We start from the raw sequence: 18,507 nt of genomic DNA on the forward strand, positions 1-18,507 counted from the left end.
AATTTTGAACCCAATATAACGAACCTTTCAGGAAAAAAAAACACCAAGCACACCCATGTCATTGATTAAGATGCAATAAATCCGTAGTTACTTTACTTATTATTTCTACTTACTTATAATTACTTATTATTTCATAAATATTAAGGTATTTAAATTTCAGCATTAATATATTTTTCATAAAACTATTGTTACACAATGTACTATTACTTTAATAAATGTTCAAAATCATAAAATAAATGTACAAACACAGTATCTAATAGAGTTTTATTTTAATTAACAGAAAATTATTTTTATGGGGGTCGATGGAGATTTCGAAAAATTATGTAGGGGTCGATGATCAAAAAAGTTTGGCAACCCCTGCTGTAGACTAACGAAGGTCCGATTTGTGAATAGAACATCCGTTTGAAATCTCTTCAAACGATAATTTCATCATATAAGCGTAATTTCTTTGATTAACTGAATGCATATTACTTATTATACTTTTATGAAATCTAAAATTATTTAAAAATGCTGCTTTTTGAAGAAGCGGTTCCCATTTTTTCCCCGGCCATTTTCTTGTCCTAGCAGGCGGCAACTCCTGTCAGTAACTCCTAATCCCGCAACTCCTGTCATCTTCTATACAACCCCAGGTCTCCTCGGAACACCTTTTGGAAAACGCTGCTTAAAAGTACAGTCCACAGGAGTTACTTCGTTCAATTTTAAAATTCTAGCCATGAACAATGAGGTGGGAAACGGAAAAAAATTTCTAGGACTATTTTTAGATTTATAGGTTCTATGTATGATGTTTTCTAGTGATAAACACTTCTAAAGTCATTTTCTGAAAAATGCTACTTTTGTAGGAGGTAAAATAAACCAGAGAACAGTAAATCAAAAATGTAATTACGAAAAATATTAAATTTAAAAATTTATGTTTAAATTACTTATTATTTTCAGAAATTGCATTTATGCTAGGTACAGTGAGCAAAAAAAGAAGAAAACGAATCACTCTGATTATAATGATCGAATTTTCACGTACTAAAACTCAATTCTTCGAGGGAATGACCTGAAATATGCTAGAGAGCCGTGGCGGCTCAAGAGATAGAGCATTCGCCTTCCAATGAGGTGACCGGGTTCGAATCTCAGACATGGATGGTCGATACGAATTCCGCAAACGGCTTTCACCAACCACCGTGTTGACGTCAAATATCCTCGGTGATAGACGCATCATGGATTGGAGGCTAGCCATTGTCGTCAGTCTAACCATTGGAAGTTTTCGTGGTTTTCCTCTACATGCAACGCAAATGCGGGTTTGTTTCATCAAAAAGCCCTCCACGAAGGCAAATCTCTCCGAATACTTGATCCAGGAGTTCCCTTGTCCTCTTAATTGGGTTCAAAATTACAAGGCTATGGAGTTGAACATTAGTGGTCGTAAGCCCAAAATTGGGTCAGGAAATTGGGTTCAAAGACAGTTATAGAAATAAAATAAAATATGCTAAATATTAGTTAAGTACAGGCAATATTTTAAGTTATGAAATGAGCGCTATGTGCATAAATGGTTAAAATAATTGAATATTTTATCATATTTTTTTAAAAACAAAACATTCTTTACCTTTTTTTAAAATAAAAAAAAAACATATAGATATAATATGTATCGCCATTCATGTGATATTCTTATTAAAACGCTTATTTTTCACATATAAAAAAGTTAAAAATTACGACACCGGATATTCCATCGAATAATTTTGCAGGCCCGTGTTGTTCGATGTTTGCAGCTATTATATATGTCCATGCATGACATAGGTCACGTAATCTCATATATTCGAATTGGCAGATCATAGCTAATGTTTTTGCCCTGTAACTGCCATATGCACGACATCGGAAAAACGAATCTAGAATTCTTTGGTCAGAAGAATCTTGTTCTTAGCTTCAGTAAGAACAAAATTATGTCCCACTTTTAGGAAATCGATAATGGGAAGTTCTTCGCTCCATCTGACAGTGTTGGGGAGGAAATACTACATCCTTCGGAAACTCTATCTGATAAGTGCGAATACAAACTTGAATATTTCTGAGCGGCTTAACTAAATGAACTTGTAGTTGGTTTATGCTTTTATTGTGCCTTAACTAGAAATTAAAACTTTTGTTCGGCGAAATTTTTCCAGAGGAAGGTGAATACTAATTGAAGGAGTTATGACATTTTCGCAAATAGTATTTTGCTTTTTTTAAAAAGAAAATAAAGCTCAATATCTTATTCATTTTTTCATATATAGATAGCCATCGCTTAACAGCCAACCCAATTTTGGGTTTACGACTACTAATGTTCAACTCCGTAGCCTTGTAATTCTGAACCAATCCAGAAAACAAATAAACTCCTGGATCAGTACCCCCAGAAGTAATGATTTGTTATGGGAACACGGAGGACTTTGCGACTCGACAGATTTACGTGCATCAGTCACCATTTACTACACCGTGAGTATTCGGCCGGCAGGGATCGAAACCACCAACTCTTAGACATGAGCCCAGTGCCCTACCAACCCGGTAAATTGAATAGATAAATTGAATAAGAGTCCCGGCCTAACTCATTCAATTTACCTAATAGTTTTTTGGTGCCGGGATAGTTGGTTGGTAGGGCGCTGGACGAACAGGAATTCGAATCAAGCCGGCCGAAGACTCCCCGTGTAGTAAATGGTAACTAGTTCACAATAAATTTATCGGGTCACAAAGTCCTCCAGGTTCTTATAACAAATTATACCTGTGGGTGTACAGAATTAGAGGTTGATAGTTATCCCTATAAACGGGTGTGACGTATCGGTGTGACAGAAGTCGAATTCTTAGCCATAGATGGCGCCACTGAAAAACAAGAACAATCCCACCCCTATTGCTTTAATGACCTACGTCAACAACAGCGACCTAATAATTAATGTTTATTGCATCATGAAGGTATTTGAATTTCTCAAATAAAACTAATACAGATATTTTGAAAGACTTCAAGGACAAACTCTTTAAAATTCTGCTTGAAGAAATAAAAATTAATTATGCAACTAACCCGCATGAGGGAACTAACGCGCATTTGCGTTACATGAAGAGGAACACCACGAGAATCTCCCACGGTTAGCTTGACAGCAAAGGGACTCTAACCCATGATCCGTCTACCACTGAGGATATTTCACGTCAGCACTGTGGTCGGTGCAAGCTGGAAGCGGAATTCGTATTTACAGGGATTCGAACCAGGTTCAACTCATTGGAAGGCGAACACTCTATCCTCTGAACCATCGCGGCACAGGTGTATTTTTTTGAGAAAAACAAACCCGATTCAGTGGTTTTTGAATTAAGTTATCATCATCATTGTTCGCCAGACAGCCCAATGTGGGGGCAATGCCTTATTCTGAAGATTTCTCCTCAACGACTTCCTATTTTATCTTTGAATTCTTTTCATTAATTGCAAGAAATTCAGATTCCACCGAATCAACCCATCTCAACAGCTGTTTTTCCCGTTTTCTTATTCCAATGGGTCTAAAAAGCAATATCTTTTTTATCGTATTGTCATCACTCATTCGAATCACATGACCCATGCAATGCATTCTATTTATTTTATTTATTTAATATCAGGTTGTTTATAACAACGGTTACAGTTCAAAGTTAAATCTCCTTCTCCAGTTATTGTTTACATTTACACCACAAAGTACACTACGCTAAATCTTTCTCTTAAATATTGTGATACAAATTTTCCTTCAGTTTTGTCATTGTTCGTTCTTCATAAGCATATATCAACACCGGCCTCACAAGAGTTTTGTAAATTAACAACTTCGATTTTCCAGAAAGAAACCTATGATTTAATAAATCTTCTCTGCGCATAGACCATATAGAGTCGTATTGGCCATATAGAGTGGGTTTTTTATTTAAGGAGAATTAAGGTATAATGAAACCTATTTCTTAAAAAAATTATACAGTCGAATCTTAATATCAAGAATGTTGTAATGTCAAAAGGAAAAGCAATTTTTTTAATCCAACTCATTTGTCTCTATTCTTTAAAATACATGTTTTTTTAAAATTCATTTGCTCCCAGTTTTAGAATTATTGTCGGTAAATATTATATATACTTTAAAGTATAAAAAAATGTCTCGATTTCTGCTAGGAATACGAACATAACATTCTTACTTTTACTCTTCTCATTGTTTTCAAAAAACGAATAAAATGACATCTAATGAAACCGTTTTTCTTTCTCAGAAAACAAAGCAACGTATGACACAAAAGTAAACTTCTAGACGTTGATTATCAATTTACAAAACAGAGGAAGGAAGATTGGTTTCATTTCCTCTTACATAAAAGAAAACTAAAAAAAAAATCATTTTGAGGGTAATATGATTTTCCATTCATATCTAGAATAAATATGGAATATTTGAAATAAGATTTCCGAAAAACTCATCTCCATTTTTTTTTTGAGATAAATTCCAAAAAGCTTGATGAGAATTTTCTAATGTGTATTTATCAAACAAACATAGAAATATCTCGATTATTCGAAGAATTTGGAATTAGGCTTACTTCGAATAATCGGAACATTCGGAATATAGATGTAACAATGGTTTTTAATTTAATTTCCTCAAGAAGCTCTTAAAATCAATGTCGTTGTTGTTTTTACAACAATAAAGTAATAACTTTCTCACAAATGTGTCGAATATAATGATATTTTATTTTAAAATTCATTCGTTCAAATAACTGTACTCTAGTTGAATAAACTATTTGTAATAAGCAACATCTAATTCTAATTCATTATCTGATTTCATTACTTATCAAATAAGTTTCATTTATTTATATTCCAAAGTCATACTCCCAATTCCATTTGCTTTGAACTACGATACATTTATCTTGCAAGGATCAACACGCTTTATTTTAAAAGAAATGAAAGCACCTTTTGTCATACTAAATAACTATAGTAGTAATGAATAGAAGTTGTGAAGTATCAACAAACATCTTAGAATATGTGAAAAAAAAGACAAAAAACTATTACGTGTCCAGTAATGACCTATGAATCTTGGATTGTGTCAAATGGATTGTGTTAAAATTTAAGATATAACTTGACCAACACACGAGATTTTGAAACATAACCCAACGGAAAAGCAAAAGAAAGCGAGTAAAATACAAATAGAGGCACAAAAGTGAACATACTAATTGCTGCCAATTTCTGAACCTGTATTTGTGCTTTAGGCCAACTGTTTTGTTGTATTCAATCGTAGCTCAAAGTATATCATCTTCATTTGGTGACCAAAAACTTCGATAGTTGGACAGATTTCAAAACATGATCGGCTTCGTAGCTTAAACGAATGCCATGATTTAAGCACGATGACGTCTCTTCCAGGCATCGAATTAGTTAATATCTACTTTACTCGTAATTGTCTTTTATTTCATTTTATAACCGTCATTGAACAGCAGATCCAATTTCTTGGGTTCACGACTACTAATGTTAAACTAGGTAGACAAAAATTTTGAACCCGATCCAGAAGACTCCTGGATCAAGTATTAGGAGAAATATGCCTTCCTGGAAGATTTTTCAGTGGAACTAACCCGCATTTGCGTTACACGGAGAGGAAAACCAAGAAAACCTCCCACGGTTAACCTGGTGGCAAGGGGATTCTAGCCCATGATCCGTCTACCACTGAGGATATTTTACGTCAGCACTGAGGTCTGTGCAAGCCAGATGCGAACTTCGTATTGACCAGCCATCGCTGGGATTCGAACCCAGTTCACCTCAAGGCGAACGCTCGATACCTTGAGCCATCACGGCTCATTGTCCTTTTTTATAACCGTCGTTGAACAGCCGACCCAATTTAATGTGTTTATGACTACCCATGTGCAACTCCGTAGCCTTGTAATTTTGAACCCAATACAGAAGACAAGGGAACTCCTGGATCGACTATTGGGAGAAATTTTGCCTTCGTGGAGGACTTTTTGATGGAGCTAACCCGCATTTGCGTTACATGGAGCGGAAGAACAAGATTAGGCTGACGTCAAGGGGAATCTAACCCATGATCCGTCTACCACTGAGGATAGTTCACGTCAACACTGTGGTCGGTGCAAGCCGGATGCGGAATTCGTATCGACTGGAATTTGAACCCGGTTCGCCTCATTGGAGGGAGTAAGCTCTATCCCCTGAGCCATCACGGCTCATTGTCTTTTATTATATATGATTAAAGTTTCTGATTCCAGTCATAACTAAAAAAAATTAAAAATTTCGGGATAATTTATAAATGAAAAAAGAAGTTCCCGCCACTTCATCATCTAAAATGTTATGAGGTAAAAGAAATCTTCCAATTTCTAAAATTGATCTTAACGCTAAAGTTTACGAGCCTTTTCGCGAAGGTGCATACAAAGTTCATATTCTCTTGGCATGTGTACTTTCCCAGAAATGAATATGTTTTTTTAATGTTTTTCCGAGAAAACAACTAATCTATAGTCACGAATAAATGATTATAAAAAGTTTATTGCTTAATAAAATATGCAATGCTTTTGTTCGATTTATGAAGACAATGATTAATTACTAATATGTTTTTACTCGAAAATTCACTGCAATTGTTGAATTCTAAATGAAGTAAATCGGCAGGTGGGATATACGATAGCTTTATATTTACAACAGTACTTTCTTAGTTCATCTAATAAGACAACAATTTATTATAATGGAAAGGTAAAATGTTACGTTAGCATTATTTATTTGTTGTTTGTTTTCATTGTTTGGTGTTCTGCAATTTTGGTTCATTCCATTATCATGTAAATTACTCCTAAGCAGAACTGTCAGCAGTAAATTAACTCAACGGAAAACAAATCATCATTGAGGTTTGTCACAGTGAAGGTAGAATTAAAAACATCGAAAGCGAGAATATTTGTTGGATTTACTTGAAATGCAAACGACATTCTCTTGCATAAGACAAACAAATTGATCACTTAAATTTTTCATAAAATAATTTAATAATTTATTAAAAATTAGTCTTTTGTTTAAATATGATCGATAATAATTCTGAGATGCATTTTCCACAGAAAAAATATATTTAGATAGCCCTTGCCCATTTTTGAAGGTGAAATCATGGTTTGGGAGTGTTCATTTGCCACAGGTCCTTGATTCGATGCACTGGCCGGGCAAGGTTGACTCAGCCTTTCATCCCTTCAGTGGGTCGATAAAATGAATATCAAGCATGCTTGGGCGCTAAACACTGTTCCGTGTTGGGCTGACCACCCAACCAGAACCTGATCATGCACCCCAGAACCCAAGGTCAAGGAAACTGAGATGGGCACAGTAGGCCTTGGCCCTCCATGGGCTGTCGCGCTACTGAGTTTAGTTAAATTTAGTATTCATCTAGGTAGGACTGGTAGTAAGATTACGAAACAACAAACGTCTTCAGTACTAGCCCTTCAATTCCAAGCAGCTTTCCTATGGGAAGTGGATTGTTGCCTTCCTTTTGTAGGTTTAGAAAAGTAGGAAATACACAGTATTGCCGCGAAAGCTGTCTTTTTTTAATGAAAAGTGCCATTGACCAGTATTCCTTACACTTACAAACGTCATTGAATAGTCGACCCAATTTGGGGCTTACGACTTCTTAGTTCAACTCCAAAGCCTTGTAATTTTGAACCCAAACCAGAAGACAAGGGAACTCCTGGATCCGGTTTTGGTAGAAATTTGCCGTCGTGGAGAACTTTTTAATGGAACTTTTCCGCGTTTGTGTTGCAAAGCGATGAAAACCGCGAAAGGTTCCCATGGTTAGCCTAACGGCAAAGGGATTCTAACCCATGATCCGTCTGCCACTGAGGATATTTTACGTCAGTATTTTGGTCGGTGCGAGCCAGGTGCAGAATTCGTATCGACTAGCCACCGCCGGGATTCGAACCCGGTTCACCTCATTGGAAGGCGAATTTCTCTATCCCCTGAGCCACCACGGCTCTGTAGTCCTTACACTGATGTTTTCCAGTTTAATGGCCATTGCTCGGTGTGCTCTTTCCCAATGTTCCCTGCATAGATGCTCTAAAGCTAAGTACCTTTGCCCGGCGCATGCTTTCCCGGGATTCCACACACTAAAGCGTTTTCAAATGCAAGAGCTATTGTCCGGTATTTCCTGCCCTGATTTTTTTTTTCTAATTTAAACTGTGTGAAGTTCATAGCCACCATAAGGCAAAAAAAGTTATCTTAAATGTTGAAGAAAAATAAAATGAATATAAAATAAAAATTATTAGAGAGTTGAGAAAACTCTGATGCATTTAAAAACATTCTGTTATTAAAGGGGTAACATTTTATTTTAGATTTCCAAAATATAAAATAAATTACGTCTGCTGTATCTGTTTCATGAATGTTCCTTCCTCCACCTGCGAAAAATATGGAATAGTCTACCCCTACAGGTATGCAGTTTGGTATCGATTGAAAATATGGCTTAAAAATATTGGTTAACAAACAGAATAAAATAAAGAATCGATATTTTAATAAGGTTTGCTAACCTATACAATCAGTTAATCCTCTACTGATCATTGCATTTTAAATATAAATGGGTCAATGGAAGACCCTCTTAAGAATACTCCACCCTAAATGACCTCTCTAATTATTCTCGTCATTTATGAACATTCTAATTTTAGAAAATTTCGCCTTATATCGCGCGATAGTCGATCACACACATGAGGTATAGGTATTAATCACATATATGACTGTTAGACAGTTTTGAAAATAATCCAAACCTCAATTTCCTAATGTCAATCACTGAATATTTTTACGAAAAATGCCGGACTGAATGGAAAATGCATGAAAAAAAGGCCTTTTCACACTTCTAAAACAATTTACCGTCGGACCTCCGCTTGACGAAGTCGCTAGGTCCCGGTAAGAAGTTCGCTATATGGAAAATAAATTCATTAAAGAGAAAATCACCATTTGAAATTACTCAAACAAGACAAAACAGGTCTTTAATTCATAAGTACTAGATATAGTTAAAATAGCAATTGATACACCTTTATCTTGTAAATTATTATCAAATATCGAATTGTTTCAAATTATTTTATCGTATGAAGGTTTGGTGACTTCTTCATCATTTCTGTCTTCTTCATCTTCCTCACAATTTATGGCTGCATTGTTTTTATTTTTCACTCTGTCTAAAATATCCGATTCAGTCAATGTGTTTGTGGTTGCAGCTTCAGAATCAATAAAAAGAAAATCATTAATCAGTACCTCATCGTTCATTTCGATGTTCTCTCTTAGCTGTACCCACTTTTTCAAATGGAATATCATACTCGTCTTTCGCACTGACTACGAATCCAGCTTTAGCAAAACTGTTACGAATAGTACGATCTGTAACATCATAGTTCTATGCTTTAGAAATTACTGTTATGCTTTCTCGTATATTGATTTGTGGCATGGATTCCTGTATGATGATTTCTGTATTCAAACGAAAAAAGAAAGGGATTTTACTGCTTTCTCTAAAAGTTAAGTGGCTGCGAAAATCAATTAAAGGTCATTTTCCTCAAAAAATGCGTTAACAAATTTGAAATATTCTGAAATATTTTGGGAAATAGAAACAGTGGAACTCAAGTTCGTTAAATAGAAAATTTCCTTCATTATTTGGAAGTTATTTTAAGAAAACATTTCCAAAATGTTCCTGGTTCCTCACAAAAAAAAATCGCGAAATAGAGAAATTCGCAAAATGGAAGTTCGTTAAATAGAAGTCTGACTATATTACAATCCCTTTTTGCATGCATACAAACATTTTGATTAAATCCGTAAATAAAATCAAAATATGAGAAGTTATTACTCAATCTTTCCGACGTTTTTATATTCATTATGGAAATTCAAGATAGAAATTTAATTTAAGAGTTTAATAATAAATCTTACAAATAACGAAGCCTCATTTGAAGTGATCTTAAAATTTTAAAATTAAAAAAACTGCGATTGTCAACTAAAATAATATTCATAGAAGACAAGTTTATCGTTAAGCGCAATCTTGTCAACAACAAACCCGCGTGACAAATCATAAACAAATAATAAACCTAAATTTTAAAGCTTTATACAAAAAAAAATGATGCCTTCTTCATAGAAATGGAATGATAAAAATTTCCTAACAACTTCTTTCGATTTAAAAGATCAACAAACACTTAATTGAAGATTATATATATCGATAAGAAAATCGGTGATTGTTTGATGACTGTTCGATAAACCAATTATCTAATCATTGCAAAACAACTTTCTAAAAACTTCAAAACATTTACTCGAAGTAAGAACTTTTTTTTGTCATTTGATATATGAAATAATATATGATATATTTGAGAATTATTAACTGTTAAACTTGTAAAAAAAAACACCATACGGAATGCTATACAGGCCTCAAGAATGCAACTAAAGAGTAGAAATTAGACATAATAAAGGGATCATTTTTGCTTTTAAATTTAGCACGAGCTTTAATTTATTTATTTTTTTTTGAAATTGAAATTAGTTTGAAAGTTATTAAAATTTAAAATCTTTATTTTGTTTTAAATTTTCTCACTTTTTTGTTTTGTTTTTTACATGATGAATGCCACGCTAATTTTACAGGGCTTGCCCGTCTGGCCAAACGGTAAATAACTACAAACTAAATTTGCAAATTTGACAGATTTTGCTAGTTTTTTTTAAAAGGTTTAGCATGACATATCTGAAAAAAGTGGTGAATTATATAAGCCTACGAATTGTTTAGAAATAGTGGTGGATAAAAATCTACTAAATTGAATTTCTTAAACCAAGAATCACAATTAATAAACTAAACTCAGCGGAGCGACAGTCCAAAGAGGGCCAAGGCCTACTGTGCCCATCTCAGTTTTCTTGACCTTTGGGCTCTGAGGTGCAGGAGCAGATGTTCCGGTTAGGTGGTCAGCCGAACGCGAAACCCCCAGTGTTTAGTTCCCAAGCATGCTTGGTACTCATTTATCGACCCACTGAAGGGATGAAAGGCTGAGTCAACCTTGCCGGGCCCGAGGATAGAACCAGGGATCTGTGGCACGACAGCGCGAAGTGCTACCGCTCAGCCACCGGGCGTCAATTAATAAACTACCACTTGAAAATATTTATTCGCTATCCGGAGCAAGTTGGCATCTCTGTATAACATTAAATAAAACTATTTTTGTGTGCTCTATATTGCATTAATTTCTTCAAACCATTTTTGTAACGATTATAATATAAAAATATTAAAAATTTTCACGAATTATGTGTTTCAAATAATCTTGGCTTTGCCGGTTACCGGTGACCTGGTGGTGTTACGAACACACTCAGAGCCGGTCACCGGTAAACCCCCAGGGCATTCAACGTGTTAAATATTTTTTGCTTTGAAACGAAGGTTTGACTTCAAAGTTTAAATATTTTATTTCAAGAACGGTTTCCTTTTTTTCTCCCAAATCTAAGTAATCGTTCATCTGGTTAAGATTAACGTAGGAGGGAGGGTGTGGTGAGAGGAGGGGGAAAGGAACGGAGCCTCGTAGTCATAAAAAAATATTAAGATGACTCTATGGAAGCACCGTAAGAAGATATTTGCATATCGGAGAGTTCAATTTGACTCGTTGATGTCATAGTGCTATGAAATCATCATCATTATTGCTTTATATCCGCCTACCATAAACTACTTTTCTGTATTTTTCCTTATTTTAATACTTATTTATGGGAGCCGCGATGACTCAGGGCTTAGAGCTTTCGCCTTCCAATGAGGTGCACCGGGATCGAATCCCAGCGATGGCTGGTCGATACGAATTCCGCATCCGGCTTGCACCGACCACAGTGCTGGCGTGAAATATCCTCAGTGGTAGAAGGATCATGGGTTAGAGTCCCCTTGCAGTCAGGCTAACCGTGAGAGGTAATGCAAATGCGGGTTAGTTCCATCCAAAAAGTCCTCCACGAAGGCAAAAATTTCTCCCAATACTTGATCCAGGAGTTTCCTTGTCTTCTGGATTGGGTTCAAAATGACAAGGCTATGGAGTTGAACATTAGTAGTCGTAAACCCATAAAATTGGGTAGGCTGTTCAACGACGATTATAAAATAAAATAGTATGTGCGGAATGTCGTACTTTAAATTGGCTTACAAACGTCTTCTTATGGTGAACGATGTCCTCACGGAGTTGGAAAAAAAAATCAAGAGACGATATAACGAAAAAACTTTGGGGAGAAACACCTACGACGTAACCACGAAACTTCAATACAGTCTAACCTTACTGTATTTAGAATGAACTCACTATGGCCTAGGTCCTAGATTGGTGGACGGAAGAATAAAACCTCATACAATACCTCATAATTTTTTATTATTTATATATCTATGTATTCTTATTTTCATCTTTATTTCGTAACTATAATTACTTGCTATATTAATGTATTTTCAAAGTTCATCTAGGTCCTGATTATCGCCTAGGCCCAATAGGCACGGACCTAGGGCCCACACTTTCTGGGGGGTCTCAATTAGTAAACAGTCCACAATATAAATTTTTTTTTTAAATACTGAAAGAAACAGTTTTTCTCAAAAAGGCTATTCTCTATTTCAAATTTTCTTTATATTGTGATAAACCAAACTCGTGTAAGCATTGCACTTATCAAATTCGAAAGTACAGCTGAATTTTAATGGGTGCAATTTTTGCTCCAACAGCTTAAGCAAATGCAACGAAAATGCATATTCGCAAAGTCTCTTATTGGTGTCATCAAGAACCAAAAGCTTATTCTTAACGAATATGTAAAGCTGTAGATGGAAAGCTACAATCTCTGAAATAATTCAACTAATCAGAGACTTTTAGCAAAAATCACTGATTTCACTTGTTTATGGCCATCAAACTACTTTTATTTTCACACAACATTTTATATTTTGCTTTAATATTTAAATGCGTAAAATATATCTTAGAAAAATAATCTTCAATTGTCTGCTTTCAAAAATTTTTAGAATGTTTCTCTTGAATCATGCAGTTCAACAGATTCTTTTTATTGTTAGGACTATTCTTCAGAAATTTAACTTCAAAATATTTTGTTAGGAGCCCTGAAACTTTTGTGGGCCTTGGGCTTGAATTTGTCTTGATCGGTCTCTGACTTCATCTCACAGGATGATAATTACTCGGGTAATGTGCCCACCATTAATTCATTCTCTTATTTCTAGGCTACTAGGACCAGAAAGTTTCCACCTCAACGATCCTCGTCTGATGATGGACGGGGGCTGACGCAAGCTTATAAACCTATGTGCTAATTATTTAGAGATGAAAAAAGGTTTAGTTCGCTCTAATATAAAGCTTTGTAAACTCTTTAGTGATTTTAAGTTATTACTGTTGGATGTTACTGTTTCTGAATATCCACCAGTTAGTGTTGAAAAAGATATTGGAAAAAGAAGTAACAGTTCAAGCCTGTACCACAGCATTTAATAGGAATTGACATTAATTGGCACGTTCCTCTTATACACTGGTCTGGAAATAAGTAATAGGCATTGACAGTTAACAGTGAAAACCATAAGCGTTTAAGAATATAGTACTATTATCACAACATTAATATTGTTAAAAGTAATTGAAATCACGTCTACGCTTTGAAAAAAAAACTTAATATTTATCTATTTATTGTATTTTAGTTTTAATAATATCTAACTTGCATAAATTTTGTAATTATGTACAAGGTTATGTACTAGGTAATTACGTTCATTTTATAGTCACTAAAAATAGTTTTAATCGTTTAAATTTGTATTTATCTTCAAGGATTTGTATATCCATTTAGACTTTCTGTTGATAAATAAGATTAATAAATGCATGCATGTATACATACTTTTATAATAAGCTAAAAAAATATGTGCATGCAATATATAATGACATTTTATTACTTATAAATTAAAAATAAAAACAACTCACTTGTTAAGTCAAGATGAGAAGTTCGGAGAACTACCAAACACACGCATTAGTTATAAAAAAATAGTCAGTCAAATAATTATGTATATAAATTACTAACGTGGAAACAGGTAGGGCAACTATAGTTATTTTCACTATTAGCAGCACAACCCCAAAAAAGCACCATTGAAATGTATTCATCTATATATGATTTTTACTAGTGGACAAAAAAGGCATTGTATAAGGACATCACATGAAATGGTGCAGCCACCGTGGACCGTTCAGTCCACTGCTAGAGTCTTGATCAGTAATCTTTGCTTGGCACTTCAGTACGTAGTTTTCGCCAGAATTATTGTCCCAGAATTCCTGACCGTTAGCCACATACTTCATGGCAAAGACTAACCTCTGACCGGGTGAGAGGTGAGGAAGATGGAGATTGAAGCTGAATTTGTCTGAAAATCCGTCACAAGACGACGGAACATAGTCTGCCGTTAAGTCCGTGAAAGCTGCCCACTCCGTCGTTGTATATCGAACCACAACCAGTTTTTCGAAGCCTAAATTTAACACTCGAATAACGCCCGTCACTCGAAGGTCGTTGAGGACAGCGTTTTCCAGGCACACTTTCTGCTGTCGGACTTTATCTAAGAAGTGTGGATCGGAACCGGGTTGCTCGAATTGCGAGACGAACTTGCAACCTGCCTGTGACAGTCCTGGAGAACTGGTGCTCCAAGGCATGAACAGCGGAGCGCTCGTTGATGAGGGTACTTTTAAATCTGCAAATGCAGATTGAGGAACTATGGGAGCGTCGTCATCTTTCACAAAATGGCGGATGGCTTCTAGATCAAGACCAAGGACATCAGCAAATCGAACTATCTTCTTCCGACTAGGAGTCCCGGGAGGCGTCTTTCCAGTTTTTAGAGATGTGCTTCTTACTAGTCGTGGCACATCAGGAGGTGACAGAAGATCTCTAGAGGTTGTCTCGGAAGATAACGTGGATGAGACGCTATTTTCGGATAATTCTTCTATGGGACTAGTCACGCAATTCCTATTGCTTTGGCATGATTCTATAAGCTGCAAACGACTTCGAAGCTCGTCTGCCAGTGGACTACCTTCGTCTCGGTAGTCAAAGGTTGGACTAGCCAACTCAGAAACAGTCTCTGTGCTGTTCGATGTCGTGCTGCTCGGTTCTTCGGTTTCGATCGTCAGTGCGGGGGAGTCGGATTGCAATTCCGATTCGGAGGCAAAAGATTCAGGGGGAGAATCGGGTCTCCAAACATGATTTTCGTCCCTATAGTTACCTGAAAAAGATAATTAAAAATTAATTTAAAACAATCAAAACTGTATAGATTAATATCTATGCGGAAACTACAGGCGTATCATCACAACAAACAATGTAAACAAGTAATTCTGCACTTTTTCTTATATATATAAGAAAAGCGAGAAAACTTTTCTATTTATTTTTTTACCTTAGATTTTAATTATTTTTTATTAATTTATTTTTCTAAAAAATACTTTTTTTCTTCTTCTTTTTCATTATTTTGCAATGAAAAAAGAGAAGATGAAAATTATTTTAAAAAAATAATAATAATCGTTGCTGATGAGGAGATTATATCTTTTTTCCGGACTTTCATTAATTTTTTTTAAATAATTTTTTCGATGATGTTTTCTTTATATTTTGAATTATATTTGCATATATATAGACCAAATTCAAAAAAATGATCTAAGATTCAAGCACAATATGTGAAATCTATTACACAATATGGAAAAATTCGTAATTAAAAGTTAAAGCGGAATTCATTAACTTTTAAAACAATCTAAATTAATCGTTAGAATAAATTTTTAATAATATTCTTAAATTTATTACTCTCAAACCTAAAGGTGATGTGTGGCTCTAAGGTCTGGCCTATTTTTCTATTAGCCTATTATCCTATTAGCCTATTTAATATAAGGTCTGGCCTATTTTCTATTATTATTATTTTTAGGAAATGGCCTATATTTTCTTTAAAATACTGAATTATCAAAGACAAATGGACACGATAAGATATTCGATTAGTGATACAAAATTATTTAGAGATTCATTAGTTGTATTTACATATTAATCGCTCTTGTTTTCGCACCAACCCATTAGTTAATGAGAAACATCCAGAAAAAGAATATTTATATTCATATTTCATAAACTTAAATCGCAAGGGACAAACATAGCATTGGATATTTTACTATTTTTTTTTATGTTAAACAAGTTGAAAGACTTAGTTAAAAATTTAGAGCATATTTTGTTTTCATGGCTCTTAGATTAACATCATTATAAATTTTTCTAATAACAGTAAAAATATTAAAAACAATAAAAGTATTAATAACAGTAAAGTAATTACAAAGTAAAAGTATTAATTTAACTAATATCAGTAATTTTATTTTATAACCGCCGTTGAACAGCCGACCGAATTTTCGGGTTTACGACTTCTAAGGTTTAACTCCATAGTCTCGTAATTTTGAACCAAAACCAGAAGACAAGAGAACTCCTGGATCAAATATTGGTAGAAATTTGACTTCGTGAAGGACTTTTTGATGGAACTCACCCGAATTTGCGTTACATGGACAAGAAGACCACGAGAACCACCCACGGTTAGCCTGGCGGCAAAGAGACTCTAACCCATGATCCGTCTACCACTGAGGGTATTTCACGTCAGCACTGTGGTCGGTGCAAGCCGGATGCGGATTCGTATCGACCAACCATCACCGGGATTCGAACCCGGTTCACCTCATTGGAAGGCGAATTGCTCTATCCCCTGTGCCATTGCTGCTCTTAATTACAATAGTTAAATCAATAGTTATTTATTTATAATTAATATTTTAATTAAAACATTAATTTTGCAAACATAATCCATGTTTATCGCTATTTTAATTGTTAGCATTAAAAAGGATATCAGGGGTGTTTACATAAAAAGAAGAAAATATCATTTTTCGACCGGACATAGTTCGTTTAAAACTTTTATTAGAATCCAGACATTTTTTCAGAAATATGTATAAAATATCTATAAGGTGCATAAACGTAATCACAGTTTTTAAAATCTTTAATAATTAGTTATTTTTTAAAAGTTTAAAATTTTTAAATAAATCTACTTTTTTTCAATAAAAACGCCATTTCGCATCTAGTTAAAGGTCCGAAAATCATTAAAAACTACTAGCAACAAAGCTTTTGTGATTGAACAAAACTCACAGGTAAACTTAAGTAAAAAAATAATTTACTTTTCAAATTTCAAAAAAAAATTTTCAACCGTCTATAATAATAAAATGAATGCGTGTTTGTATGTCACTCTTATAACTCCAGAATCGTTTGTACTCGAGTCCTGAAATTGAGAGAAAGGGACAATTTTCGCCCCTAGTTTCTGAAAATCATTCAAAAATTTTAACTATATCGTTCAGGAAAGACGTTTAAAAAAATGATTGGTAGCCACGTCAACTAACCATTGATAAACTTTAAATCGTAGATAATTTCGCCTAAATTTTATTACATCGTACATAATTTAATACATTTTATTACATCGTAAATAATTTAGCTTATTAAGATAACATCAACGATGTTTTCTTGCTTATAGTCCTCACTTAAAATGCAGTTTATTGCACGTTTTCAGTATTTAATTATTTTATTATTCTTTATGACCCATAAACCTTATGATCCACCCGAACGTGGCAGTATAGGCGGGCTACGTCAACAAATTAGTATTCTTAAAGTTATCTAAAGCCACGTATTTAATTTTGTTTATAAATATGCTTGAAAAAGGTGTTTATATAAAATTAAACAATTTAAAGACAACTGCATTTGGTATTTAAAAAAGTGTACTGAACAGCAAAATGAATGGAGAAATAGAACTAATTCGTTCAGGAGAGACGTGAAAAAATTGCCATACTATGATTGATGCCAATGATGCTGGATTAGTTTCTGTATTGGGTACTAATTGAAATTTTTTAAAAAATAAGCAGTGCACTGACAAGCAAAATTAATGGACCCTTGATACAGTTAGGCTATTTAGAGAGTTTACTAAGTTATTAAAAATAAGCATAAAAATTTCCATTTGGTTGCAGGTACTAATTGAATAAAAAATAAAATAAACTACGTAATAAAAAGCATAATTAACGGCTTAATGAAATTAATTCATTTAGGAGAAAAGTAAAAAATCTACATACGATTTTTGACGCCTTAATATTGGTTATAATTACTATTGAAACGTAAATTGAATAAATTACGGACTAAAAAGCAGAATTAATGGTGAAATGGTACTAATTTGTTCAGGAAAAATGCAAGAAATCGTCAAGGTTAATTTTGGTTGTGGGAAAAACTGGTATTCTGGTAATTAGTGCAGTTTTAATAGGTACCAAAAGTAGTAAAATAAATACAATGAACTATATTAGTACATTTTGTACACATTAAAATTGCATTAACAAAGGAAAATTTTAATATAGATATTGCGGAAAGAGTTTTTTATGGCCCCTCGAAAGAGATAAGTACTCGAGAAAATTGCTTGGGTTTGGTAAATTTTAACTCTCATGATTTGGCCCAGAGCAATAACATAGTGCCAAATGACACTGAATACATATACTTTATTTTGATAGGATGAACTACTAAAAACGTGTTTCGCTTAATCAAATAACGTAAAGCCACCTGTAAGGGCAAAATGTAAAATGTATTGTAATTAATTAGCTTTATTAATT

The 18,507-nt window shown here is 34.2% G+C and overlaps 1 protein-coding gene across 3 annotated transcripts in view; it reads right to left on the reverse strand.

The window, feature by feature from the left end:
* The window catches only part of LOC107443975 (glycogen-binding subunit 76A), a 71,356-nt gene that overhangs the window by 7,899 nt on the left and 44,950 nt on the right, over positions 1 to 18,507 (reverse strand). For all 3 annotated transcript variants that reach the window (XM_016058007.5, XM_087150210.1, XM_043041350.3), the window contains exon 2: positions 13,822 to 15,095. In XM_016058007.5, the coding sequence (XP_015913493.1) occupies positions 14,047 to 15,095 (1,049 nt within the window). In that variant the 3' untranslated portion in view covers positions 13,822 to 14,046. The remainder of the gene's footprint in view (positions 1 to 13,821; positions 15,096 to 18,507) is intronic.

The sequence above is a fragment of the Parasteatoda tepidariorum genome, chromosome 1 (genome assembly GCF_982258835.1).
Source record: "Parasteatoda tepidariorum strain Cologne lab strain chromosome 1, Ptep-v5.0, whole genome shotgun sequence".
In the NCBI taxonomy this organism is placed as follows: domain Eukaryota; kingdom Metazoa; phylum Arthropoda; class Arachnida; order Araneae; family Theridiidae; genus Parasteatoda; species Parasteatoda tepidariorum.